Below are 26,942 nucleotides of genomic sequence, written 5' to 3' on the forward strand. Positions count from 1 at the left end.
TACGTGAATTTGGGGACAGGACAGGCCGGGTGGCAGAGCTCTCCTTCTGTAACTTTTTGTCCCACGCTCTGGGAAGTGCAAGTGTGTTTTCTAGTAAAGTAACAGGATTTTTTCATAATTTTAGTTTAGAGAGATGGCATCATTGCGTTACAGTTCTGAGTGTAAAATGACGAAACCGCGATAGATGTTGTTACAGGGTTAGGGTTAGGGTTAACCCGCCCCACCCAGAATATATGACTGTAGAAACTCAACAATTGCAGAATCGTCGATACACAATAAACAATCACACAATTTAAGGGGATCTCTGTCAAGTTTCATAGTTTTCCATTCAGTAGTTTTTGCATAATCGTGTTTGCAAATATACAAACGTACAGTATATGTAAATTAAAAAAAACAAACAGAGAAAAAAACATATCCTCCTTCTAAAATGGCACTCAGCAAAGCTCATGCCTCTGCCAAGGCCTAACATTCCCCTTGAATTCAATCAAGCTGCACCAAATTCAACACATATCAGTTTCTTGAATGTACCTGTTTCAAGTGCTATGAAATATGGCCAAACACTGAAGACGTTGAAATTGACCACGATGAACAAATAAAACCTGGATCCACCCCCTTATCCAGCTCCGTACCAATATTTAACGGGTTCTTCACTGACCCATATTACCAGGTTACCAAGTGACAAGTTTTGCAGCGCTGCAGCACGTATTCATACTGATTTATGCTGAAAACGTGATTCAACATATGGTACCCATCAAACATCTGGACATGCCAAGTATTTAACGAGCTACTGAAGCTATTAACGGTTGCTTTTTATAGAAACAGATTTTGGCAGCAGCTCAAATGCTTTTATGTTTATATACCATTAATTTTGATGAAAAAGTTATCAATAGATAACTCATCATTAGCATATCATGTCCAGATATTTGACGGGTACCACACAAACACTCAGGAATAAATCAGGGCCCTATCAACATAATAAGTCCTGAGGCCGAATTATAGTGATATGACTGCAACCGCGGAAGGCCACGCAGTTGCATCGACGGACTCGTTTTGGTTTATGCTTCTCTAACGTGTTGCGTGTGTTGCAACGCAACTCACCGCCAGAACACTAAGCGGAGTAACGCTTTTTGTCGACGAGACAAAACACACAAAGAAGAGCCGTCTTCTTCTTCGTCGACTGTTTATTTACATCGCCACTCCGGCTCCTCATAGCCTATTTCTGGCGGACAAATCGGCCAGTCAGTGACGGGTTATACAAGTGGTCATTCTTTCGGATCTCTTCTGCCAAGTGCTCATCTATATGGTCCATATTCGTTCTTCTAAATCTTCAGTGATTTCCGCATATTATGGGGGCATGAAACCGGAAACTAGACTCCAGACGGGATGTAGTAAGCAGACCAATCACAAGACTTACGGGCTGCGTGAGGCTCGTGTTGCTTTGACGTATTATTAGAAAAATTGGCGGACGCACGCAAGCCACAAGACCCATGCATGCGTGTGTGCGACAACCCGACACAACTCAAAGTTCCATTAGCCGGAGGGTTGGTAGCTCAATCCCCCCAACTCATTCAGTCTGGATGCCGAGGTGTCTTTGGAGTATTTTTCCCTGACAGTTGTGCCGGCGGTTTGTGAATGGTGTTTGGTGGGAAAAGCACTGTGCATAGTATGGTTGGCACTGCATGAATGTGTGTGAATGTGAAATTGCTCTGTAGCTATTTGAGTTGTTGATAACACTAGAAAGGTGCAAAATAAATACACTCAATGTTTCACTAATACATACAACATATACCAACATAATGTTTGGATGGACTGATTTACTGGGGAAATACAACAATAACTATTAACTATTCAATTCAGTTTTATTTGTATCGCGTCAAATCACGACGTAAATTACCTCAAGACCTTACACATTTATAGAGAAACCAAACAGTTCCCACAATAAGCAAAGACTTTGGTGACTGTGTAGAGACAAAACTCCCTTATAAACACAAAGAATCTTCCAGAACCATCAGTGTGGGCGGCCACCTGCCTCGACCGGCTGGGTATATGGGGGAGAGAGGAGAGGTGGGTGGAAGAGAGGGGAGAGAAGACACATCAGTAAAGTCTTAGTACGACATGTCCAGCAGACATCCTGCATTGTCCTTGTACAAAAATCTGCATTTCAAAAAAACAATAATGTTGTGTCTTAGATGGTTTTATTGTTGCGGGTTATTGGCACATCCTAAAAGAATAGAAAAGGTTCAGGCTTTGTGCGAATCCCTCCTCATTTCCCTTCATCACTCGAGCTGTTGTTATATCGATCAATGGCGCATGTACCATTTGCTGCAGATGGTCTATCTAGCTGTACACATCGACTCCAGTTAGATACTTCCACATGTGTCATTTTAGGGTCTTTTTAAAAAGTATTCTTCTTTGCTAGTTTCCATCTCTTTAAATGTTGAAATAAATATAGTGTACAGGTTTTCAGGCATACAGCCTTCACACCACAAGCTTCAGTGACGCCATTATTTTACTTTTGATATAAAGTCATGTCCATACCTGAAACCTTGCATCTATACCTGTTTTTGCATCTTGTTTGAATAAGCTTTTATTTTGCTCATGGCGTGATGCTTGCCTGTACTGCAACAACCACAGCAACAGATGTGAGGGAAGTACCCAAATTCAGATGACCAGGCAGAGTATAGAGTTTTATTAGTTCAATAAAACAGAAAGGGATGCAGCTCAGTGAGTGGTGAGGAAAACTAAAGTAAAAAAAAGGTCTGAGCAGGCAAGCAGATCAACAAGGGGAGCCAGCAGATATCCAGAGCCCGAGGGATCAGTCCAAAAGTCCAAACTGACGTGAGAACAGTCCATCAAGCAAAACACAACCAAGAACACAGAATTAAACCACATGGCAGCAAACGCAACATTCTGGCAACTAAAGGTGGAAACAGAAGGGAATTAATGCACTGAAGATGGATTGACAGGACACAGGGATAAAAAAAAAAACCCGACCACTCGGACGACCACTCCTTGCTCCACTCGTTGCATTCCTCTCCATAACAAATGGAGGCGCCGGCGGAATGAGATGCGCTCTGATATTGCTGCGGTACGTCTCAACCCTATCTCCACCCTGTATTCCATGATTCTAGTCAACCGGGGGGATGACAGATGAGATAAAACTTTATCAATCCCCACTGGAGAAATCCACTTGTTATAGGCTGTTAATAATACACAAAATGTAGCAATATTGTATTAAATAAAAGAGTAATCAACACACAACAATGGATGTCAGTCTCCTCTGCAGAGACGTCTTTGGTGCTTTTTGTATTGGACTTGTCCAGTTTACTGTTAAGGTCAACACCCAGGAATGTTTATGACCCCATCACCTCAATAACCAGTCTGTGGACGTTTACTGGGTTAGTCCTGCAGAGGTCTATCACCATTTCCTTTACCATGCTGGTGTCTTTGAGGTTGGTTGAGCGCATACGAGTCAACAAAGCCCTTGACAACCTTTCATCTGTTCCTCATCCTTCGATTCTGATTTGCATCCAACGATGGCTGCCTGGCTCATGAGAACTTCTGAAGGTGACAGTTTCCTTGTGTCATATCTGAAGTCTAAAGTATTTAGAGTGAATGGAGGAGGAGAGAGAACTGAACCCTGTGGGACCCCTGGAGTCGGGGTCAAACCACCACATCAGAAGAGACCATGAGACCTCTTTTCCCCCAAAAATCAAGTATGAACAAAATTGCCGGTCTGTTGTCTTTGAAGAGGAAGGAAGGGAACACGCTTCTAGACTGTATATTTCCCTAATTTTGGGTTTGCTTTTTTGAAGACAGGGAGGCATAGCTAAGTCTCTAGGGATGAGGAAGAGAGGATACAGATGTGAGGTCTGCAGCTGTGATACTACAGTAAGTATGAGCTCACAGGCTGCAGCAGCATCGGTATTGCAATGACATGCGGGAACTCTCTCTGTAGGTAACAGGGCTGATTTCCAACATCCAGCAAATCTTCAAAGCCCCTTGTGCAGCAAGGTTCTTTAACAGTGATGTGGCCAGGGCTGCACCATCTATCTGTCGAAAACCGAGGTAAGACGATTCAGCCAAGTCTCTGTGAAGTGCATGGTGCTTTCGAGACGTAGCCTGGACTCTCTCTGACTTTGCTTCCCCTCTGCCTTCTTGTTATTTCCACACGGATCTCCGGTCTCTTGAAACTGAGTATCCATGTGGCACAGTTGGTCCCGGTGTAGACAGTAGAGACCTGGTTGAGCGGATCTCCAGATGCAGTTGTGAGTTGTCCAAAAATAAGTAAAAGGCAAACTGATGTTTTCTCCAAATTTGCATCGATAGTTGCAAATGGACAAAGGAGATGAGGGCAGCAAAGAACAAACAATTTTTGCTAAGCTGCAGTAATATTCTGCAACTCGTGCGGTGCCAGATTTACTGTATGTCCCCCTCTTAACAAATCTACTGCAGGACTGTGTATTCACACCACCAGATGAAAACAATACCACTCAGTTGAAGAAAATCTGCACTTTCATAGTGACTCAAAGTCGCCTCGAGGGCCGGACTCGGGTAATAACTCAGGCTGGGAATCTCATGTCAGTGCCGGCCAGCCTCCACACATTCACAGCAGTTAGTAGGCACACAGAATAACTGATTCAAATACATCCAAAACACCTAAAACTGTCTTAAGTTTCAAGATTGAGTGTCAGATGTACTTCTGTTATTTGATACATGAAGGAATATGAATATTGTGTACAGAATTTGTGCAATGTAGCAGTGTAAGATCTACATCTGGCTTTACATTAGAGTTCTGCATAACTTAACAACATAACTGGATGCATTTGCACCTGACATAAAGGAGTGTCTAGGCCTTTATTTTAAATATAATAATGTGTCCCCTGCTTTCCTACAGTAGTATGATTAAGTGTTGTATTTTTTTAGTAATAAGGGTGGCCCTGCTAGCATGTAATATGTATATATTTTTAAATACAAACCATGTCCCTGACTTGTGAACACATCTGTAATTTTGCTGCATTTAGCATCCCTCCAGGGCTTTTCTTGTTTTAATGAGCTCCCCCCTCAGCCCCACTGTTTCTTTCTCGAGCGGTGTCCATTATTTTTCTTGGCACTGCTCGACCACACACTGACTGAGCATTTTGTTTACGCGTACATGCGTTCAACCAGTGATGTGTGATGAGGGATCAGTGTCCCTTAATATGGGGGACAGAACACCCAGACCATTTGCCACTGCCTTGTGAAAGGAACCCTTCCAGACAATCATCATTAGCGTTTTGATTCACAAAAGCCAAGCCAGTCGGCCAGGTTAGACCGCTATGGCACGTGGCTAGCTGCTTATTTAGCGGCTAATTATGAATGACAAAAACAATAAACTGGCACCTTTTGAGTAGATTACTTCTATATCGACACTAAAGAGAGAGAAATGCATGAATAAATATATAAGGTGGTCACAAATTGATACCCGGAGTCCTCCTCAATATGAAATTGTTGACAGGGCCGGTCTTTCCTACAGGCGACATAGGCGGTTGTCTAGGGCGCCACTCAGAGGGGGTGCCAAAAACTGCGCCGAGCAAAAACAAATAAAAAATATAAAATATATATATTTTATTTTTTTGCTAGGCAGATTTTTTTGCGCCCCCCTCTATCACTTCCCAGGTGCAGTCTGGAAGAGGAACTGAATGCTCCGTGTCGTTACTGCTGCTGCATCCATCCTGTATTCTACAGGTTAGTAGTGGGTGAGAGTCAGCTACGTTAGCTCCTAAAGCTTCGCTTGATCACCACGGGTGTCATTGAGACGTGTTGATGTTGTTTTGATTATCTACTTAGAGTTAGACTGGTAAAACTTAGAAACTCCGCTGGGCAGTGAGGCGGGAGACACTCGCGCACTAGGTGGGCGGCGCTACATTCGCCTGTATAGGTGTTTATTTTACCTACACGTCGTCTTGCAGGCGGGTCGCGATAGTATATGGTTTACTTTACAGTGTGTAGTTCAGCTCCGACACACAACAGACTCTGTAATTCATGAATTGTTATTGTGACTTATAAAGATCAGTTATAAGCTTATGTTCAATAGGTCTTTATTTTAAATGTTTATATTTCTTTGAGTGATAATGTATATTAAGATGTTTGGAGGAAAGAGACACCACAATAATTGAATGTATGTTTTATGCACTTTAAAATGCAGTTACACTCAAAGAAATGCTTGTACTTGAAAGGGCGCCAGGAGTGAAGCTTGCCTAGAGCGCCAAATGTGCTAGGGCCGGCCCTGATTGTTGAGGTATGTTGGGCTAGACATGGAGTTGAGGACAACAGTTTGCTACTTTCTGGTGTAGCTTATACATTATAAAGATGCAAGCCTGGACTGTTATGACCTCAGTTGGGAGGCTAAACACTTATTTCCTGCAGCAACATCTGACCTAACAGCTTTTACTTCCTTATTAAAGATAATTAGATGTGTCTGCCATCAACTTGGCTTCTCATACTGGGCAACATTTATGTCTTGCCAAAATGGGGCTGAATGATTAGCAGTTAATTAGCCTCCCTCCAGGTTATTGATTTTTCCTCCTGCAGAACTCATTAACACCAAACAGGCCGTCTAAGTGGCGTTGGTTGCGATTTTGCTTCGCCGTTCTGCACAATATGCCAGCGTTTGCAGAAGTTTCCAAATATTATCAATCACAGAGTTTGTGGTAGGTTGAATTATTTCACGTGGATGGAAATCAGGAGACTTCATCACAGCAAAGGGAGAAAGTTGCCTTGAAATGATTTTGGAATCTTTGACACCTTTCTCTCAATGAAAGGAAGCAACCACTATGACATTTAAGTCATGTCCCTCGGAAATAAATACACTAACACACACACACACACACACACACACACACACACACACACACACACATATGTGAAAATGGTCTCTGACCCAAAAGCTACTCTTCAAAACCCCCAGTGGTTTATGCCACGCTGAAGCAGGAAGTGAAAAATGACACTGATACTGGGCAGTTTGTCTCCTGCACTAATCATCACCAGCGTTTCACATGTGTTTTAGCAGCAAAGTCTTCCATCTGAGGGGACCTGGGGATGAAATATGGCACTTGAGTCTCTCCACAGCCCCAACCCCGGCTGCCACTGAGGTGGGGCACCTGACAAGCATAAATTATGTTAATAGAATTTAATAAAAAACACTTTATTCCAAAGGTTTCAGTACTTTGAAATGTCAAGATGATCTAGTGTGCTACCTGGAGAGAATTCTGAAGCTTAAGTTAGAACACTAAAATATTAAAACAAGAAATTGTGATCCCTCATGAGGAATGGCAGCGCTTAATGAAAAATGGAGAATGCACGAGTGTGTCTCCCAGGTGGAGTTTTCTCCATTTATTAATTGATCGAGTGCTGAATCAGGTCCTCCATTATGGCTCGGTATAATGAAGAAGATATGAAAAGGGTTTGGGAATATTTTAATGAAAGAATTGCCAGTATCATTTTTTTGTCAGTTCCACTCTGTAATTTACAATCACGCCGTCCTTGTTATCTAAAAACAGCAAAATTGTAATTAAGTAAAAAAAAGGGGGCTTTTGTGTTAAAGTTGGTGATTAGTAATGATGGTCTATTGAAGAGAGGAATTATCAGAAAACGATTCTCATTAATACAAAAAAAGTTTTATGTTCTGCTGCTACTCACCACAGCCCTGTTTAACACACACACATATATACACACACACACACACACACACACACACACACACACAACCAACTAGTAGTGATGGTGAGACTGTAAATTATCAACTGCCGGATGTCAATTGAACATTTCCATTGTTACAATGACAGACTGCCTATTGATTGGCGATCGGTGCTTCCACATCTTCCCTTGCCTGAGGATACAGGCTGACAGAGAGGAATGCATGTTTAGCATGGAGACTAATGGGGGGGGGGGGGGGGGGAGAGAGAGAGACCTGAAGCAGTTGAGAGGGAGCTGGAACAATAAAAGAGGGAGCTGAAAAATGCTGGAAAGAGGGCAAGAAACAGCCGGAGTGAAGAAGAGAATTAGGAAGTGGGATATGGGTGAGTGGGGGTTACCTTTGGGTGCTTGGCCACAGTGTTCAATTACAGCATGTGGGAGGTTAAATCAATAACATTTAAATTGCTTATGGTAATCACCTGCACTCCAATCACTGGGATCAGCATAAGCAATCTGCTGACCCCAGCCGTGCTCAGCCACAGATTACAACATATGATGAGGAGTCAGCTGACTGGAGGGGTCACACTCCAATGCGAGTGTGTATGTGTGTGTTGGTGTGTGTATACACGCACACATCCACCAGCCTGGACTCAAGATAATTTGTAAATGAGTAAGATGTCTCAAAATGAAAGTACTGGTTTGATGAAACCTTTCCTGAGTAGGTGTGGTGGTTAGTACTGTCGCCTCCCAGCAGGAAGGTTCCCGAGTCAAATCCTAGAGTCTTGAGTTTGCATGTTCTCCCTGTGTGTCTATGGGTTTTCTCCAGGTGCTCCGGCTTGGGTGTAGGTTAATTGGAGACTGTACATTGACCACAGGAGTGAATGTGAGCGTGAATTGTTGTCTCTGTATGCTGGCCCTGTGATACGCTGGGGACCTGTCCAGGGTGTACCCCTGCTCTTGCCCAATGTCAGCAAGGATTGACTTCAGTTCATCCCACGACCCTCAAAGAATAAGCGGTATAGATATTGGATGGGTGGATGGATGGATGGATTTTCTCTCCGTAGGAAAAACAAAGGAGGAAGCCAGCAAGAGCGAGCAGCCTTAGGTCAGCATTAGACGTCAGGGCAGCTGAGATGTGTTGTTTTTCTACTTCCACTGAATCTCTGTCCTTGTGTTCCACCCGCATACTGTATTGAACGGTAATCATTACTGTGTTTTGAGTCTATAGACAATGATCCTCCCCCAATGAATTTAACCTTATCTGTCAGCACGCTCCTCATCAAGTGTTCCTTGAACAAAATGCGAAACAATCAATGGCAATGATCAAGTCAAACATAATGCTAACATAAATTAAGCGTGGTAGTCAATAACAGCACCTTTAAATTCAAGGCATATGTATTTTTGAATTTGTAATAAGATTTGTTTTTGGTGAAAAATAAAGAGCTGAAAAGTACACATGTTAGTGTTAAGTGTCTTAATGTATGGGAAGAAATGCTGTATCTTACAAGTCTGCATATTTTGTTTTGTTATGTGATATCCAGAATTGTGACAGCTAACAATCGTTACTTTTATTTTGATTGCATTTGCGCCCTGTGTGAACGGCCTATATTGCTCTTTACACCAGGGTTCTCATTTCTCCTTGACCACATTATTGAGTCACATAGAAGAAGTTGTGGTAGACAGGCTTTCCAAGACGAGGTCAACGTCAACCCAAACCATCATCTTTTGTTAATCAAGACCTTTCGTTGCCTAAATTGAAGCAACTGGTTTAGCTGCCTGAAACTGCCTAATGACCTAAAGCTAAGGTTGGTTTTCCTGCAGCAACGAACAAAAACAGCAGTTTTTTTCTACCTATCGTAAAATAAACTCAGGTAGTTTTCTGCTGGATTTTTATACAAAAAGTGACAGAAGCAGTTGTTTGACAAATGGAAAAATAGAACAAAAAGAGAAGCTCGAACCCTGCACTCATCAACTGGAAACCTGACCAGCCACTGCGTAAAAGTTACAAATGTTGTTGGATTCAGAAAGTCACAAATTGTCAGATGGATCCTCCCCGGTGCTGTTGTAGAGGTCAGGTTCGTACTCCCTACATGTTATGGGAAATGTTTGTGTGGTGTAAATCCATGTAGAGCGTCGAGTGGAGTAGCAGTCTATTGCTCCTGTTTCGCCCATGTTGTTCTCCCGGCTTTGCCACAGATGAGACAGCTGGCAGAAAGTAGGATGAAAGCAAGCTGAGGTCTTTATTGCTGGAAATGCTCAGGAGGATAGCGCGCTGCATCTCCTGCAGCGGTGTCTCGACGCGGTGAGGAGAAGCAGAGGAAGGAAGACGTGGCCTCAAAATGTCCACCTGGTGCTACCCGATTGATTCATAATTGTCTTTGCCAGCATTGAGCACTGATTCCTCCTAACCATTAATTTTTCAGGACCTTGGACGACGTTGCGCGATATAAATATCTGGCTCACCTCAGCGCCGACGTGGAGCGTGACTTTGAAGTTGTGCCTAATTAAGCGGCTGTACAGTTAACCAGATGAACAATGAGGCACAGGGCAGATCTCAGGTACGTGGATGACAGCTAATGAAACGCAGACGCAAAGCGAAGCGAGCAGATGCTCAGAGGGAATGTCTTCAACCGGAGTCACCACTGTATCTCGTCAGCTTCTTATCCATGAGTTTCTGCCGTACATTAGACAACCAGTGACTCTGTATATGCATCCATACTAACGCTACAATATGTCACTTGCTGTTAATTTGCCCTGTCGTCCATGTTTTGATGGAATTTGCCTGAAGAATGTCACAGGGGAAGGCTGCGGTTGAGGACAATGGCGTTCAAATCACAGCGCATCAAAATCACTAAGAACAAGGGAACAATTAGAAAAGTTGTCTCCAATCTTGTGCCTGCAGACACGCTCAATGAAAATGTCTCATTATCTTGTTAAAAGCACAATCAGAGCCTCACTGGTAATCAAACTGAAACGCTAATCGGTGCCACTCCTCGCTAACAGTCTTATTCACACTTGAGGCCTTTTTCTGTTACTTTTAACGGATGATAGCTAAGTAACTCCTTACATCCGCTGGTACTGGCCTAAAAAACCCTGATAGGTCAATGGTTTGTCAGTGGTGACATGTAGAGACAGGACTTCATATCTTCTGCTTGAACTCATCAAATCAAAAAGAGGGGTTAGGGTTAAGTTAGGGCTAACCCTAACCCCAACCCATTTTCTAAATGTTTGCCTGTACAGTAAAATCCTTACTCATACCTTTTTTGCCAAGAATGTGTACTGTAGGAACACGATAGAAATAAATGGTCTGTGAATTATCATATTTATACTGAGCTTTTCTAGTCTTGACAGCCACTCAAAGTGCTAAACACCTTCACCCATTCACACACACTCATATAGTGCATCTTTAATGTGCAGCACTTTCTCAATCAAACATCACTCATGCACCGCTGGCGCAGCCTTCAGGGGCAATTTGAGGTGCAGTGTCTTGCTCAAGGACACTTCGGCATGGGAGATGGGGGAGACTGAGATTGTACCGCTCACCTTCTGTTTAGTGGACAACCATCTCTACCTCCTGAGCCACATCCACCAAATACTTGATGAATTGAGCATTTTGCAGATAAACTCAATCACAAACACTTTGTACGATACAAATCCTTATATTTTAAAACAAAGTCTGATATTAGATTTTCTATATGAGGTAAATTTAAAAAAGCCCTCTATTTTGAATGTAAAGGGTAGGAAAAAAATATATATCACCATTAGATTAGGCTTGAACCTTTTCAATTTGTATGTGTTTTTTTTAAGTTCTTATGACATCATGCACCACAAAACACTGGTTTTGTTTGATCATGAAATACACTGGTTAATAACAAGTTAAAGCAAGGGTTGGTAATCCTGGAAAAGTTAGCAGTTGTCCGTGGATTTTTTCACTAACTTCAGGGTATCAATGGTAAACTTCTCTGCAGCTTGTGAAAACTCGGACCCTCCTCAGCGAGAGCATGGGTGGGGTGTACGCAGGCAGGCAGGTTGGTTATTGACAGACAGATAGGCTGACCAATCAATTTGATGATTAGTTATGTTTATTACAGTCTTGCAAGTTAATCTCTTACTGACCAATCAGCATGCATTTGAAGAATGCAAGCATCATATGCGCAAAGTTGCCCTCACTGTGGGGGGAAATGAAAGGACGAGTATTTTCTTATTTAAACTCAGATATAATATAATAATGTAAATCATTTCAGCCGTTTAGGTTGGTCCAGGCACCTGGGTGTGTCTGATGCTGTTAGTTATGGAAGGGTCGAGGGTGTTCCTGCTCCCTGTCCCCCCCCCCCCCCCCCCCCCCCCCCCCCCCCCCCGCGCGCAACCAAGCTGTGAAATGCCTGGCTTGTCTGAGCAATGACAGACCCTGGAGGGGCCAAGGGTCCCGAACAAATGAGCTCCTATAAAACTCTCCCCCCTTACACGGGGACAGGACACCATGCAGACGAGCAGCCGCCAAAAGCAGCCTTCATGGTAATTTCCCCCCACTATTTACAGTGCCCACCCATAGGTCTCAGTGCGCTGCGCCGGAGCCAGTCACCTTCATGTGCGGGTGCAAAGGGCATTCATCATATCAGCGGGCTGACACCTCCGAACATGTCGCCGCACTCTGGCTCCCGAGCAGCCAACACAATCCGCTGATGACAATTACTCTGAGTGAAAATATTAGCAAATTGGGTTAAATGATCCTAAAGCTGTCTGCGGCTTTGTGCATTCAGAGTCTCGGCGTAAATATGCCGCACCTGGCTGTTTAAAAGCTGCACGGTGGGATATGCAGGGGAATGTTTTGGGCAAAGCTAATGAAGTTAATAGCTTGAGCTGAAGCGCTTTTATGAGCGGCACCTGGTCCATAAATGACTCCTAATGAGGAGCAACTCTGTTGACTTTTAAAATGCCTCCCTCTAGTGGAAGACACACACACAGCTCCAGAATGATCCCGTCTCGAACAAACCCAGCAAGAAGTGAATTCATCTGGAATCCTCCCACACATCTGAATGTAGGAGTGAATAAAACAGTGGAATTATGTGCAGTAATTAACACGTGTATATCACGGGATATAAAGAACGAGCTATTTAATATCTCCCAAGCTCACACAGACTCGTTCTTTGTGTTTGTTTCATCCTTTGGCAGAACATTATTACACGTTACATCATTCATTCCGACATGAGCTGCTGAGGTGATCAAAATACGGTTCATTTAAATCTCTGTTTCAGTCTATAAAGGAAATGACTAATGAACCGAATGTGTATTATAATATCATACAAACTGGAGATAAAATAAGACTCACATATTGGTTTTTAGTTAATTTTCTGCCATAATAATGAAGTCCAAATTAAAATGGAGAATAACTTGGAATCAATACACAAAGCTATTATCATAAGAAAAGACATGAATTTCTGTTTTTTTATCATATTAGAGAAATCATACAGAGAAGTGGACAAGACAAGAAGAAGGTTCGATTTATGTTAAAACGATATGGTAAATTTATGAATTTATGTCTGTCTCGACTGCCACAATCAAATAAAGGGAAATGTATTTATAATTAATGTGTCATAGCAATTTTAACAGTTTCCACTGTCACAGGACATCACCCTCTCTGAGGTGCAGATACTGATACAGTAGAATATCAATTTCTGAATATTTAGTGGAAATTCCCCGAAATGTTTTGACAAATAATTGAGGATGAACAAATAAAAACAAGTGAACATGTGAATGTTGATCACTGAAACGTGAGGTGTGAATGAATATTTAGTTTTTCACTGAATAACAGTAAATAATCAAGTTGATGGATTGTTTTTCTTTATTCACCTGTAGAAATATTACAGGAGCGTCACATTAGGATATCAGACAAATAATTAAAAAAAGAATCAAAGTTATTATTTCTGACGTTGATCAGTCCAACAATAATAAGCTATTTATTAATCCTAAATCCCAAATTATTATTACAGCAGGGCTTATGTATTTAAAGGGACATCACATCTTATGTCCTTATGATGCTGTGTTTCATATTTCCATTATTAGTAACGGGCCATAAAAAGCGGGGGTTAAATTAGACTGGCGGGCATGGGGGTCCATCCCCATATTTTATTTTGAGATTTAAATATCCATTACACTGACCAGTCCACCTACAGAGAGTATTTCACTAATCTTTAAGCAAATCTGTCAAGGTAGAATTCCCACAAATAGATGTATGCATGGTGGGAGTTATATCATGTCGACAGGAGGAGAACTGTTCTGAGTACCCTGTAAGCCATAGAGAAGGTGACTGTCAGGCCCACTATAAAGCCCAGGGCCCGGCTGGGCTGAGGCAGAGCGCAGACGTAGGCCACGGTGTGGAAGATCCGCGCTGCTGCAAAGATTCGGAAGTGAAGCAGAGCAGCTGAAAGCTCAGGTGCTGTCATGGCGTAGAGGAGGCCGACCACCACGAAGGGAACGATGTTCTCCAGGTCGTTCAGGTGACACCTGGACACCAACAGCACACATATGGAGCAAAGTGTTAGTGCCCTCAAGTTATAAATGCTCTTGACAGGAGATGTCGGCTGCACCACTTCTAGGAGCCAGAAAACAAGTGTCTGTGTAACTTTGTCCTTTGTTTTTAAATGATTCCGAACTTTTATTTCTTTTAATATTTAAAAAGATGGATCATCACTTGATTTCAAGTCAATGAAAATGTTTAGTATTCCGTCATCTTCATTTCTTCTGATGAACCTTTACCTGATAACATAGGCGTTACTATTTGTCTGGTCCTGGTTTGGAGGGGATTATGGGTTGAATATATAAAAGTAGGATTGGTTGGAATGCATTTGTTTCCGAAACACTGACCGACCTGCCTGTGCTCTCACTGCACAGGACCAGAGTCTGCAACTGGAGAGACATACATCGCTGAATGAGAGACGCTAGACAGAAGTTAGCAAGTGAGTCACAGAAAAGTTTGCTTGTATTAATAGTCAGTGGCTGTGCACGTTCATGTGTTTTTCCAGGATCGCCAACCCTAGCTTTAATTAATTCAGGGTCTCTTCTGTTAATTGAAATAAGGCTGATCAAATTCCAATGATCAGAAGAGAGGAGAAAAGATTTATGAAATTTATGGTGTAAATCTTACATTAAACAATCCCAGTACACAGACAGAATTTGTGTTTGTCAATTTCAGAGTAGTTCTTGCTTCATGTCTCTGCTCTTCATAGTAACATGTGTTATTTTACCTGCGGACCCGTTCCACATCAGGATCTGTGCCGACCAGTTTCTTGTCTATTGCCGGGGAAGCAAATTTTGTGTCCTCCAGGTTTGCGAACACCTGAGGGGACAGAAATCAGGTCAGTGTCTCATACTGTCTCATACTGTATGAGTTATTGTATGAAGCCACACTCTGTTCTGTGGCTTTTATGGATGAAAAAAAAAACGCACCTTTCTTGTCAGACGGAAGTAAGATGTGAGAGGTGACATTAGCATCATCTTCAGGATGACAATAGTGGCGTATGTGAAATATGATCGGAGGACTGGGTTGTCCATCACACTGCTTAGTGACGACATTGCCCCTGTGAGAAACAGAAATACATATTTATGCCTTTGCCATTTAGAGCAAAATGAGGAATGTGGAGCATCTTGTAAAGTTATACTTCAAATACCTCATCTTATGTCACATCCACATTATCAGGACTTAAAGGTTCAGTGTGTAGAGTTTAGTGACCTCTAGTGGTGAAGTTACATGTTGCAGCTGAATACCCCCCACCTGGAATGCCCCTTCCAAACATGAAGGAGAACCTGTGATAGCCTTCATTTGTATTCAAAATCTAAATTGTGTTTAGTTTTCCTACCTAGAGAGGACCCGCTACCACATTTGATATACAGTATTTAAATATAATCAATCAAATTTCAATCAAATTTATTTGTATAGCCCATATTCACAAATTACAATTCATCTCATAGGGCTTTAACAGGGTGTGACATCCTCTGTCCTTAACCCTCAGCAAGAGTAAGGAAAAACTACAAAAAACCCTTTTAACAGGGTAAAAATATGTAGAAACCTCAGAGAGAGCCACATGTGAGGGATCCCTCTCCCAGGACGGACAGAAGTGCAATAGATGCCACGTGCAGGAGAAAATCATCAATAATCAAAGTCTCTAGCAGCATTGATGAAGCACAGTCCATGCTCAGCAACCATCTAGACCACGGTCCACCATCCAGACCAGACACCACTTCAGTCCTCAGTCACCGTCCACCGCCGCCCACCAGGAGGACCCATCACAAGCCACCACTGCGGTCCTGGTCCACCGCCCGTGCCCAATGCCAACGCGACACAGGGTCCGCCACCAGCACCACGATCAGCCCACATGACTCAGAATCCGCCACACTGGATCCAACACCGCGACCCCCGGTGCGCGATCCACAAACCGTAATCCATGGTGCGGCCACAGAGGCCCTGGATCTGCGGGTGATAAAGCAAAGGGATTCCGGGGAAGGGGGATAGGGATGGAGAAGAGGAAGGAGAAGCTGGAAAGACAAGCTCCGTGTGTCATGTGTCATAAAATAGAACAAGTAACGTTCTGGCGCACTAATTAGCTCTAACTATAAGCTTTATCAAAAAGGAAGGTTTTGAGCCTACTTTTAAACGAACAGATGGTGACTGCCTCCCGAACTGAAAGTGGTAGATTATTCCACAGCCGAGGGGCTTGATGGCTAAAAGCTCTGGCTCCTACTCTACTTTTAGAGAATTTAGGGACGACAAGTAGGCTTGAATTCTGGGAGCGGAGTGCTCTAGTGGGTTTATAAGGTATTAACAGCTCTTTAAGGTATAAAGGCGCTATATTATTAAGGGCCTTGAAGGTGAGGAGGAGAATTTTAAATTCTATTCTAGATTTAACTGGAAGCCAGTGTAGCGATGCTAATATTGGAGAAATGTGCTCTCTTCTCTTTGTTCTCGTCAGGACACGTGCTGCAGCATTTTGGACAAGCTGTAGAGTCTTTAACGACTTCCTGCTGGAGCCTGATAATAATGAATTACAATAGTCCAGTCTCGATGTAACAAAGGCGTGGACTAGTTTTTCTGCATCTTTTTGTGAAAGGACATGTCTAATTTTTGAAATATTACGCAAGTGGAAAAAAGCGGTCCTAGAAATTTGTTTTAAGTGACTATTAAAGGATAAATCAGGATCGAAGATCACTCCCAAGTTCCTGACTGTTTCATTGGAAGCAAGGGCAATGTCGTCTAGCGCAGCTATATCATTAGATAATGCATCTCTAAGGTGTTTGGGGCCAAGTATTATAACCTCTGTTTTGTCTGAGTTTAATAAGAGAAAATTGCGGGTCATCCAGGTTTTTATGTCCTTGAGACATGTTCGAAGTTTAGTTAATTGATTACTTTGTTCAGGTTTTATTGACAAATATAACTGGGTGTCATCCGCATAGCAGTGGAAATTTACAGAGTGTGTCCTGATAATGTTTCCTAGTGGAAGCATATATAATGAGAATAAAATTGGGCCGAGCACAGAGCCCTGTGGAACACCATGATTAACTTTGGTGCGCACAGATGACTCATCATTAATTTGCACAAATTGGGAGCGATCAGAAAAATACGATTTAAACCAGTTAAGGGCGGTTCCATTAATGTTAATTAACTGTTTTAGTCTTTGTAATAAAATTTGATGGTCAATTGTGTCGAATGCTGCACTGAGATCTAACAGAACGAGGACAGACACAAGTCCCTGATCTGAGGCTATTAAAAGGTCATTAGTGACTTTTGCCAAGGCTGTCTCTGTACTGTGATTGGCTCTAAACCCCGATTGAAAGTCTTCATATATATTATTTTCCTGGAGAAACTCACACAGCTGATTGGCTACCACTTTTTCTAAGATTTTAGAAATGAAGGAGAGGTTAGATATTGGTCTGTAATTGGCTAAAACCTCTGGGTCTAGGGTGGGTTTTTTGAGTAGGGGTTTGATGACAGCTATTTTAAAAGACTGTGGTACATAACCTGATGATAATGACAGATTGATAATGTTAACTAACGAACTATCAATTAGGGGCAGAATGTCTTTAAGAAATTTGGTAGGAATGGGATCTAAGATACAGGTTGTTGGTTTAGAACCTGAGATTAATTTGGTAAACTGATCACGGGTGATCAGAGAGAAGCTGTCTAAGTAATGGGTAGGATTCTCAGCTGTTTCTGAGATCTCTGTTGTTGGGAGGGTATTAGTGCCAATTGAGGGCAGGAGATGGTTGATTTTATTTCTAATAGTTTGAATTTTATCATTAAAAAAGGTCATAAAGATATTGCTATTTAGGGATGGAGGAATACTGGGTTCGGTGGAGGTGTGACTCTCTGTCAGCCTGGCTACAGTGCAGAAGAGAAACCTGGGGTTATTTTTATTCTCTTCTATTAGTTTTGAATAGTAGGCGGCTCTTACTTTGTGGAGAGCCTTTTTATATTCTTTAACACTATTCTTCCAGTCTATGAGGTTTTCAACATTGTTGCTGGAGCGCCACTTCCTTTCTAGTTTTCTTGATAATTGTTTTAACTCATTTGTCTGGGAATTATACCACGGAGCTAATTTACTATGTTTGACATTTTTCTTTTTTAGAGGCGCTATTGAGTCTAATGTTAATCGTAATGAGTCTGCAGAGCTATCGACGAGGTGGTCGATCTCAATGGAGCTCAGGGTTTTAAAGAATTTGTTGTTTATATCTACTGCTAATACGGGTTTAAATGTAATTGGGATTATTTCCTTAAATTTAGCTACAGCACTATCAGGTAGACATCTAGAAAATGAATTTTTTATTAGTGGCATATATTCAGTTATTGAAAAATCAAAGGTTATTAAATTATGGTCTGATAGAACTGGATTGCGCGGAAGTACTGTTAAATTTTCAATTGCGACACCGTACGATAATACAAGGTCAAGTGTGTGGTTACCACAATGAGTAGGTTTGTGCACACACTGACTGAAACCAATAGAGTCTAGTATTGAAATAAATGCTACGCTAAGGCAATCTTTATTATTATCAACATGAATATTAAAGTCACCAACAATAATAATTTTATCGGTCTTTAGGACTAAGTTTGATAAAAACTCAGGGAATTCCTTTAAAAATTCAGTATAAGCCCTGGGAGCACGGTAAACTACGGCAAATATGATTGGCTGTTGGTGGTTCCTGGATTGGCGTGGAAGACTAAGAACCAGACATTCAAATGACTTGTAGCTGAGTTTAGGTTTAGGATTAATTGATAGACTGGAGTTAAAAATAGCAGCAACTCCACCTCCTCGCCCAATTTCTCTAGGAACCTGTGAATTGATATGACTGGGGGGAGTAGATTCATTTAGACTGACATAATCATCAGGATGCAGGAACGTCTCAGTGAGGGACAATAAATCGATGTTGTAATCAGAGACTATTTCATTAACTAAAAGAGCCTTTTTTTCCAGTGATCTAATGTTTAAAAGACCACATTTAAAAGTCTGGGTTTCCTGTATTGTTTCAGAGGTTGTTTTAATTTGTATTAAATTTTTGTGTGGAGTTCTCGCTCTATTATTGTTTAATTTCAATAATTTAATCGGACGGTGAACAGACACAATCTCTATGGGGTTTTGTGACTGATCCAGAGGGAGCGCAGAGAAGTGTTTAGCACTGCAGCTCTGCTTCCTGGTCCCAACTATGGGTTGTCATGTTATAGACTTAGTAATATTCCTAGATAAGAGAGCTGCTCCATCCCAAGTGGGATGGACGCCGTCTCTCCTAACAAGACCAGGTTTTCTCAAAAAAGTTAGCCAATTATCTATAAAGCCCACGCCGTTTACAGGACACCACCTCGACAGCCAGCGGTTAAAAGACAACATGCGGCTAAACATGTCATCACCTGTTGTGTTAGGGAGCGGGCCAGAGAAAACTACTGTGTCCGACATCGTTTTAGCAAAAGCACACACCGACTCAACATTCAATTTAGTGACCTCCGACATACGAAGCCGGGAGTCGTTGCTGCCGACGTGAATTACGATTTTATTGTATTTACCTTTTTTAGATTTAGCCATTAACTTAAGTTTAGATTCGATGTCGCCGGCTCTGGCCCCTGGGATACAATTAACTATGGTCGCTGGTGTCGCTAACCTGACGTTTCTCAGAACCGAGTCGCCAATAATCAGAGTTTGTTTATCAGCGGGTGCCTCGCTGAGTGGAGAGAATCTATTTGAAACGTGAGCTGGTGGCTCTTTAATCGTGGGCTTTCTAAGTCTAGCACTATGCCCCCTCCGGGTTGTCACCCAGCTGCCCTGGGCTCCCGGCTGCACGGGACTAGTCTGGGGACTGCTCGTTAAGGCTAAGCTACGTGCTAAGCTAGGTGGCTCCGCGGCTAGCGGGAGCCGGCTAACTACAGCTAACGGAGTTTCTAAGCTGCTGAGCCGAGCTTCTAAGTCGCTAAGCCGAGCCTCCATCGCTATCAACACACTACATTTATTACATGTACCACTACTGTTAAGGGAGGCAGAGGAGTAGGTAAACATTAGACACTCGGAGCAAGAGAGAGCAGTAGAGCAACAGGGAGAGAGAGAAGACATCGCTGCTATATAGCTACGAAGGTGAGCTCAGACAGAACACAGAATCACTAAGCACGATAGAATAAGGGTTGGTATGTGCGAGTGTTTAACTACAGACCGGTGATTTTAGCCGTAGTGCTAAATATAAAGGGCCCATTCTATGGTAAAGAAAACAATTCTTACAAATGAGATGATTACACACTTGTGAGGACATTAACAACATGTTGTAAATATTTCAGTTACAGAGCTGACAGCAATGCAAGAAAAACTGACCTTTGACCAGTTGATCAACATTAACCCACAGCAGATTGTACATGCTCATGATTTCTCAAAACAAGTAATAAGTAAATACATTTACTCTCTGCCCTTGTTTCACACGATTGGAGAAAGGTCACTGAAGCTCATCAAAATGCAGCAAATGGGTTGATATAGACCTGTTGTGACAAAAGGCTGAAAGACCACTTGGGAAGAGGGTCCTTCAGGCTCCATCCTTTGTATTATTTGTTGTAGTTTTTTGTAAGGACACATATTTATCCTCTTTCCTCTAGTGTGTTACTGCGGGCAACACTGGCTGCATGAGCAGTACATGTTTATTTCAGTGCCCGTGGTTAGAGCGTCCACACTGCGAGTGAGCTGCGCTGCTCTATAGAGATTTGAGCTGTCATCTTTTTACTCTGTGTACCACTTGTGGGTTCATGGCAGAATAGACAGTGACAATAATCTTTCGCCTCAGTTTTAATGTCTATCCGTCAAATACGTCACAACATGAATATCTGCAACACTTCCTGTACTTGTGTCAGAGTAAAAGCACTCTGGTCCATTCATTTGTTATAACCAGGTTTTGATCATTATCGCAGGACTGTAAAATGCATGGCTTTATGTCGTAGAGTCCTGGCATTTGGAAACTTCAGATTGCAGACAAGCTTTCTGCGTGAACAACACACGACCACGATACAGTTTGTGCCCAGGCGTTACATAAGTCTTTTGTGTGTGTAAATGGTTAAAGAGTTGAAAGGGAGCTCCACTTCCCCAAAGGAAACTCTTCATCAGTAGTAAGAGCAATATTTCTGGGGAGTGTGTGCCCCATATTTGCATAATGCACACTAAGTGGTTGGGCTGGCACGCCCCCCTAACAAAGCCATGTCAAGTCAGAGCAGAGAACAACATTTTATACACATGCAGGAAGTGATTGAGCAATCACAACAAAGTGGGCCAGCTACCCAATAAGAGCAGACTGGGCTTTATCAGGAGGCAGGCCTTAAAGGGACAGGAGCGCAAACCAATTGTTTCAGAGAGAGGCTGAAAAGAGGAGCTGCAGCAATGGAAAGTCTGAGGAAAGTGATGTGTTTCTTCTGGACATTAGAGCATGTAAAGTAGCTCTACACCTGTGTCCGTTCAGCTGGGCTCGACTCACATCACAGAACCACGAACTGGAGAATCATTTGTCGTTGCTCTTGTCTATTTCCTAGCAGTCGCTGCTACAAAGTGACGGTTATCCTGTTCATTCACAGTTTATCGACATGGAATTTATCATGTGTCCACAACACAAAGAAATCAAACACTGCAAAACCTTGGGGCTTTAACCGTGACAAGTGTGAAACCGTCAAATGAACATTTCTAGAGATAAGTGTCCCACATACTGAGATAGAAAGAGAGAGAGAGATGTCTGGAATATTAAGATGGATGAACCAGAATATGAACATAACATGTCTTCTTTAAAAAATACTATTGGTACCTGCACCATGCATTCTGCCCTGTTCTATTCAAGGGGAACAGAAACCAGCATAACAAACTAGATAAAGCTATCCCTCTGTGCAGGGGCGGATTTCCCTGGGGGGACAGGAGGGTCTGAACTCCCCCCATCCAGAGAGTTGTCCCCCTCAATATCATTGCAAACATCAACAATAAGAACGTTAAATAGTGATACAACATTCACTGAACGCATGTTCGCTAATTATAAATGTAATGTAAAGCATTCTTAAACGTTGACAGATTGCCCCCTCCCACCCTTTCCTTGCCTCACAGTGGTTTGGTCCACTGAGCAATACCCCCCCCCCCCCTCCTTCTATCGCTCACACACAAACACACACACTCTCTCTCACACAGATCTATGCAATCTCAGAGTTTACTGACTTTCTGAAAGTTGCAGGTCTGCAACAGTTCACTAAAAACAACGGATATGTCAGACAGGTTGCTTTTATTCAATAACTCAATAGAATAAAACACATTTAGATTTAATCAGACTGGATATAGTCTCACTTGAATCTTGAATCCAACTTGACCACTCTGGTACATGCAGCTGCATCTACCAATGCACTTGCAAAACAATTGAAAAGTAATGTAAAGAATAACTATTTCACACAATGTATTAATAAATTATAAACTCCTACGAATCCTGAGGACATAGTGTGGTGTGCAGCTGAGGTCTTACCTAGTTCTTGTTAAGTCACAGTGAACAGCAAAGACAGTTCCAAAGATCAGTGGGACACAAATGGCTGGAATTTATCCTGGGGGTTGTGTAATCTGTGGGAGGAGCCCTGACCTGGAATAACACTGCTTGGTTTTACTATTACTGCCAAAGACGGATGAAATAACTTTGCCTCAGATGTATTTTACACTGATCCTTGCACTTTACACCCATTTCAATTGGATATGGTCATTGTAAGTGGTTATCATTCCTCTATGAATTGGCTATAGTTCCATGTAAGTTGTTATGTTTAAGGAACCAGAGGGATTTTACTAAATTCACATGAATGACCTCCTTTTCTTACATAGTCACACTTCACACTTTCAGCAATTCAGTCATTCATAGGAGCATGTGAGCTTCACTATCGAATCAGTTAAACTGAGAAATTCATACCATGACACAAATTTGATAGTAAAGTTTATTAAAAATACATTTCCAATTCATAATTTTGGCAAGTCAAAGGGAATGCAATGAATAAATGGTAAGTATCGATAATAATGAAGCTCGTAGAAACATGTAGCAGAAGTGACAAATGGAAGAGAACAGGTTCAGGTCCACTGGTCCAGTGTCATGTCTACAGGAGGAGAACTGTGCTGAGCACCCTGTAAGCCATGGAGAAGGTGACCAGCATGCCCAGGATCCAGGACAGACCCCTGCTGGGCTGAGGCAGAACGCCGACGTAGGCGACAGTGTGGAAGATCCGCGCTCCGGCAAAGATGCGGAAGTGAAGCAGAGCAGTTGAAAGCTCAGGTGAGGTCAGGGCGTAGAGGAGGCCGATCACCACGAAGGGAATAATGTTCTCCAGGTCGTTCATGTGACACCTGGACACCAACAGCACACAGAATATAATGTGGGATGACTATTGTTACATACTACAGTTTGTTCGTAAGGAGTCCATACATTTGGTATCTTACAACATATCACATTCCAACTATCCACCCATCCACCCATCCATCCTTAACCTGCTTGTCAGGTTTTTCTTTAAGCAGGTATGGGGACGAGTCGACGCTTGTGCGGTGAATGTGCAATTGTCAGGCCTGTATCTAGCCTTGGAGCTATAGGCTTACGTGTGCATATATGTTCACATGCCAGGGGCGAAGCTAGAGAAGGGGCAAGGGGCCCCAGTTGAAATCTGAGTGGCCGTTTAAGTGCAAATACATGTACAAAAAAAAATGTGCATCTTATATGCTATTATTTTAAAGCTATAGAGCAAACAGGGAACAAAGAATGACTTAAATGTGCACTTAACTGAATCAGGATTTGTGTACGGACGAGTAAATTACCCTCTGTGTAAATTGTGGCACCTTTATGGCCCCAGATTTACAAACTTTCTACATCCGCCACTGGTACATGCAGAACATTTCAGGGTCAAACTGTGGTGGTTTGAAAATATGTTGTCCTCATATTAAATGTCTTGGGTATATGGGGGTATAATAAATGTGACATATGGGTTGTTGTTTTTCAGAGAGGACAGTCTGTTAATCTGATAAATCTGAATTATTGAAAGAACATGATTTCAAATATATCACACTGTTCAATGTATGTTATTGTTATATGTAGGGTAATGTCAGCCTTTTGTCATCTGGCCTCACCTTCGAACACGCTCCACGTCTGGATGGGTTCTCAGCATCTTCTTCTTCTCCTCTGCAGACTTTCTGCCAACATCTTCCTCATTAGAGAAAGCCTATATCGCAGAGATAGTACATGCATTGACTCAAAGTATTCCTCTGCATACATATGATTGTTGTTGCCCCTTCAGAACCCTAAGCCTAACCCTTTTTTTTAGCCTGGTCATTCTCTTTTACAACCTGGGTTGTTCCTCAGTTAAAGTGTGCACGTGACTTTTGTGGAGCTGCAGCGTGGGAGATTTGTCGGGGGGTGGAGTTCTATATTTCTTGCATCATCTTTCCTTCTGTTTACCAGGAGGAAAACCAACAAGTCTTGTTGACTTAAACCGTCTATCTTCTAATTTAGACGGTTTAGGGAGGCTTATCCAGGCTGAACACATCCAGGGACTGATCCTGGATGTGTTCAGTATAAATTCATGAAAATTCTAACCAGAAAAAGAACCACTCGTGTTACCTACCCCTCTGGAGAAGCGGAAGTATCCAGTCAAGGGACCCATCAGCATCATCTTCACAATGACAACGGCAGCATAGGTGGTGAAAGCCCTAAATACCTCATTTTCCATTAGATCAGCCATCTCTGCTTAACAGCTGGACAATAAAAGAAAGAAGCAGGAGTTACTTCACGTAATTCTGTTTGACTTTGAGTTACATCTGTATAATCTACAGATGTCTGTAAGCTAAATAAAACAATTCAACAGCACATAAACTGGATAAAGAAGTCAATAAAACTCCAACACAACTCTGCAAAAAGTCTATCCATTAGCTGTTGTTCAATGTGTGTATGCAGCATTCTTAGGAAACTAAAAAGATACATGAATGATCTATTGTCAAAAACATGAAACGTCATTTATTGTTTAAGAGCTCAACTTACGTTCTGCCTTGACTCTGCAGGAGTGAAGCGAGTCCGGGGCTGTTGCGTAAAAAACAAACTGAACTGTGGCCCAGAAACTCAGAGGGGTGGGGCAGGAAAAATGACACCGTCACACTCCCTCTGCATTTTTTGCAACTTGCATTAATGGAAATCTTGAAACTAAAATCCCTCACCATGCAGAAGACGAAGTAAGAAAATATAATAAATATATTTTAAAAAATGCGAGGAATGTTTTGAAAAATTATTAATTAGATATTTAGCCTAGGTTCACTCTTTTTTTCTTTCCTCCATTGGGAAGCTCCTCTTGGTCTTTGATCGTTACCAGTTAGAAAATATTACTATATGAATAATGATTTTGAATAATAATAAGGAATAATCCATTTTTATCTTTTTTATTAAAGAATTTCTAATCATAGAATTTCAGCATGGCTGTTTGCAAGGGTGCAGGCTTTATATTTCTGTGCAGTACATTTGACAGGAGCGTTTAGCAGCCGTAACCTTGGTGACCAAGCCGGAGAAAAGAAAAGTTCGTCTGTAATGTTCATTTATAATAATGGAAATATTGAACAGTGTGTGCATCATATTTCTTATATCAGAAATCAGAGCCTTTAGTTTTGATTTATCATGTGTTTCTGAGCTGTCCTGATAGAATACGAGTAAAAGACACTAATCTTTGTTGAGTGAAAGGGAAGCTATAATAGATGTGATGTATTTATGTATATATCTTGTGATAAACTCTCCCTCCATTTGTCAGAAGCTCAAGAGTGGACAAATACAAAATCCGGAGCAGAAAAAAACGATTCCTCTCATCAATAATCTTCTGACATTCATTATTTCTCGTTTTACTGTAGACTAAAGTATTTTGTCCCTGTCAGGTTCCTGTAGATCGATGACTGGTGGTTTTCCACTGATCTGATCCGTGACAGAATTTGATCTTGCAAAACTGAGAGTTAAACAGTTAGCTTGATACAATACCCTACCTCTTTTTACAGGCCTCAGATCTCTTGCAATTTCTAGCCCTTTGTTTGTGAACAATGTGAATTCTGATGTTTAAATTACTTTAAATTATTTTATTTCTGGACAGGATAGTCATCCAAGGGAAAGAACCTAAAAGGAAAAAGGAAAATAAAAAATCATTATGATTATTATTATTGATCAAATCAATTTAATAAAACAACAACTTTATACACATTCATATAAACCTTATGTGGAGCAGGAATATGTAGGTGTGTATCTATAGTGTGAATATCTCCAACATTTCTATTTTAAAGCCCGGCAGTGTGTCAGTCAGTTGAAGACATATTAAGCTATTGGGCAGTAACATTTAATTTCTCTGTACTAACCAGTTTACTAGTTGACTTTTTGAGCTGCCGATGATCGATACGTTATAATCGCGTGTCATGAAATGGAAGCCAAGCGCCTGGGATGGATCTTACACATCAGCAGCCGGGGTATCATCTTAGTGCAGCAGATTCCCCAAGTAAAATAATGTTGTGTGATTTCCCTTAAGGAATAGTAATGGCAAAAAAGCTGCATTGATTTCTCACCAGCCCTGCCAGTAATTGGGATGCTGGCTGCGATATGCTGCCATTGATTTCTTATGGTAGCCAGGTTGTGCTGCTGGTGTAGGACAACAATGACTAAATAACAGCCCGGCCAATGATCTTAATGCCAGAAGCCAAGCACAGCTATTGATTTCATTACAGAATGCCTCCTAGGTTCGAGACACATAC

The 26,942-nt window shown here is 41.9% G+C and overlaps 2 protein-coding genes across 2 annotated transcripts; both read right to left on the reverse strand.

Moving 5' to 3' along the window:
- Window positions 1–13,501: 13,501 nt before the first annotated feature.
- Window positions 13,502–22,767, reverse strand: LOC133948582 (microsomal glutathione S-transferase 1-like). Its single transcript, XM_062382418.1, has 4 exons — window positions 22,675–22,767; window positions 15,124–15,254; window positions 14,922–15,013; window positions 13,502–14,181 (listed from the first exon to the last, which is right to left on the reverse strand). The coding sequence occupies exons 2-4, from the start codon at window positions 15,247–15,249 to the stop codon at window positions 13,929–13,931; spliced, it is 471 nt and encodes a 156-aa protein (XP_062238402.1). The 5' UTR covers window positions 15,250–15,254; window positions 22,675–22,767; the 3' UTR covers window positions 13,502–13,928.
- A 347-nt stretch (window positions 22,768–23,114) lies between these two features.
- LOC133948583 (microsomal glutathione S-transferase 1-like) lies at window positions 23,115–25,283 on the reverse strand. The gene is made up of 4 exons (XM_062382419.1): window positions 25,210–25,283; window positions 24,797–24,926; window positions 24,303–24,394; window positions 23,115–23,531 (listed from the first exon to the last, which is right to left on the reverse strand). Exons 2-4 carry the CDS (start codon window positions 24,911–24,913, stop codon window positions 23,285–23,287), a joined length of 456 nt encoding a protein of 151 aa, XP_062238403.1. The 5' UTR covers window positions 24,914–24,926; window positions 25,210–25,283; the 3' UTR covers window positions 23,115–23,284.
- Window positions 25,284–26,942: the final 1,659 nt, after the last annotated feature.

This window comes from Platichthys flesus, chromosome 23 (assembly GCF_949316205.1).
Source record: "Platichthys flesus chromosome 23, fPlaFle2.1, whole genome shotgun sequence".
NCBI lineage: Eukaryota > Metazoa > Chordata > Actinopteri > Pleuronectiformes > Pleuronectidae > Platichthys > Platichthys flesus.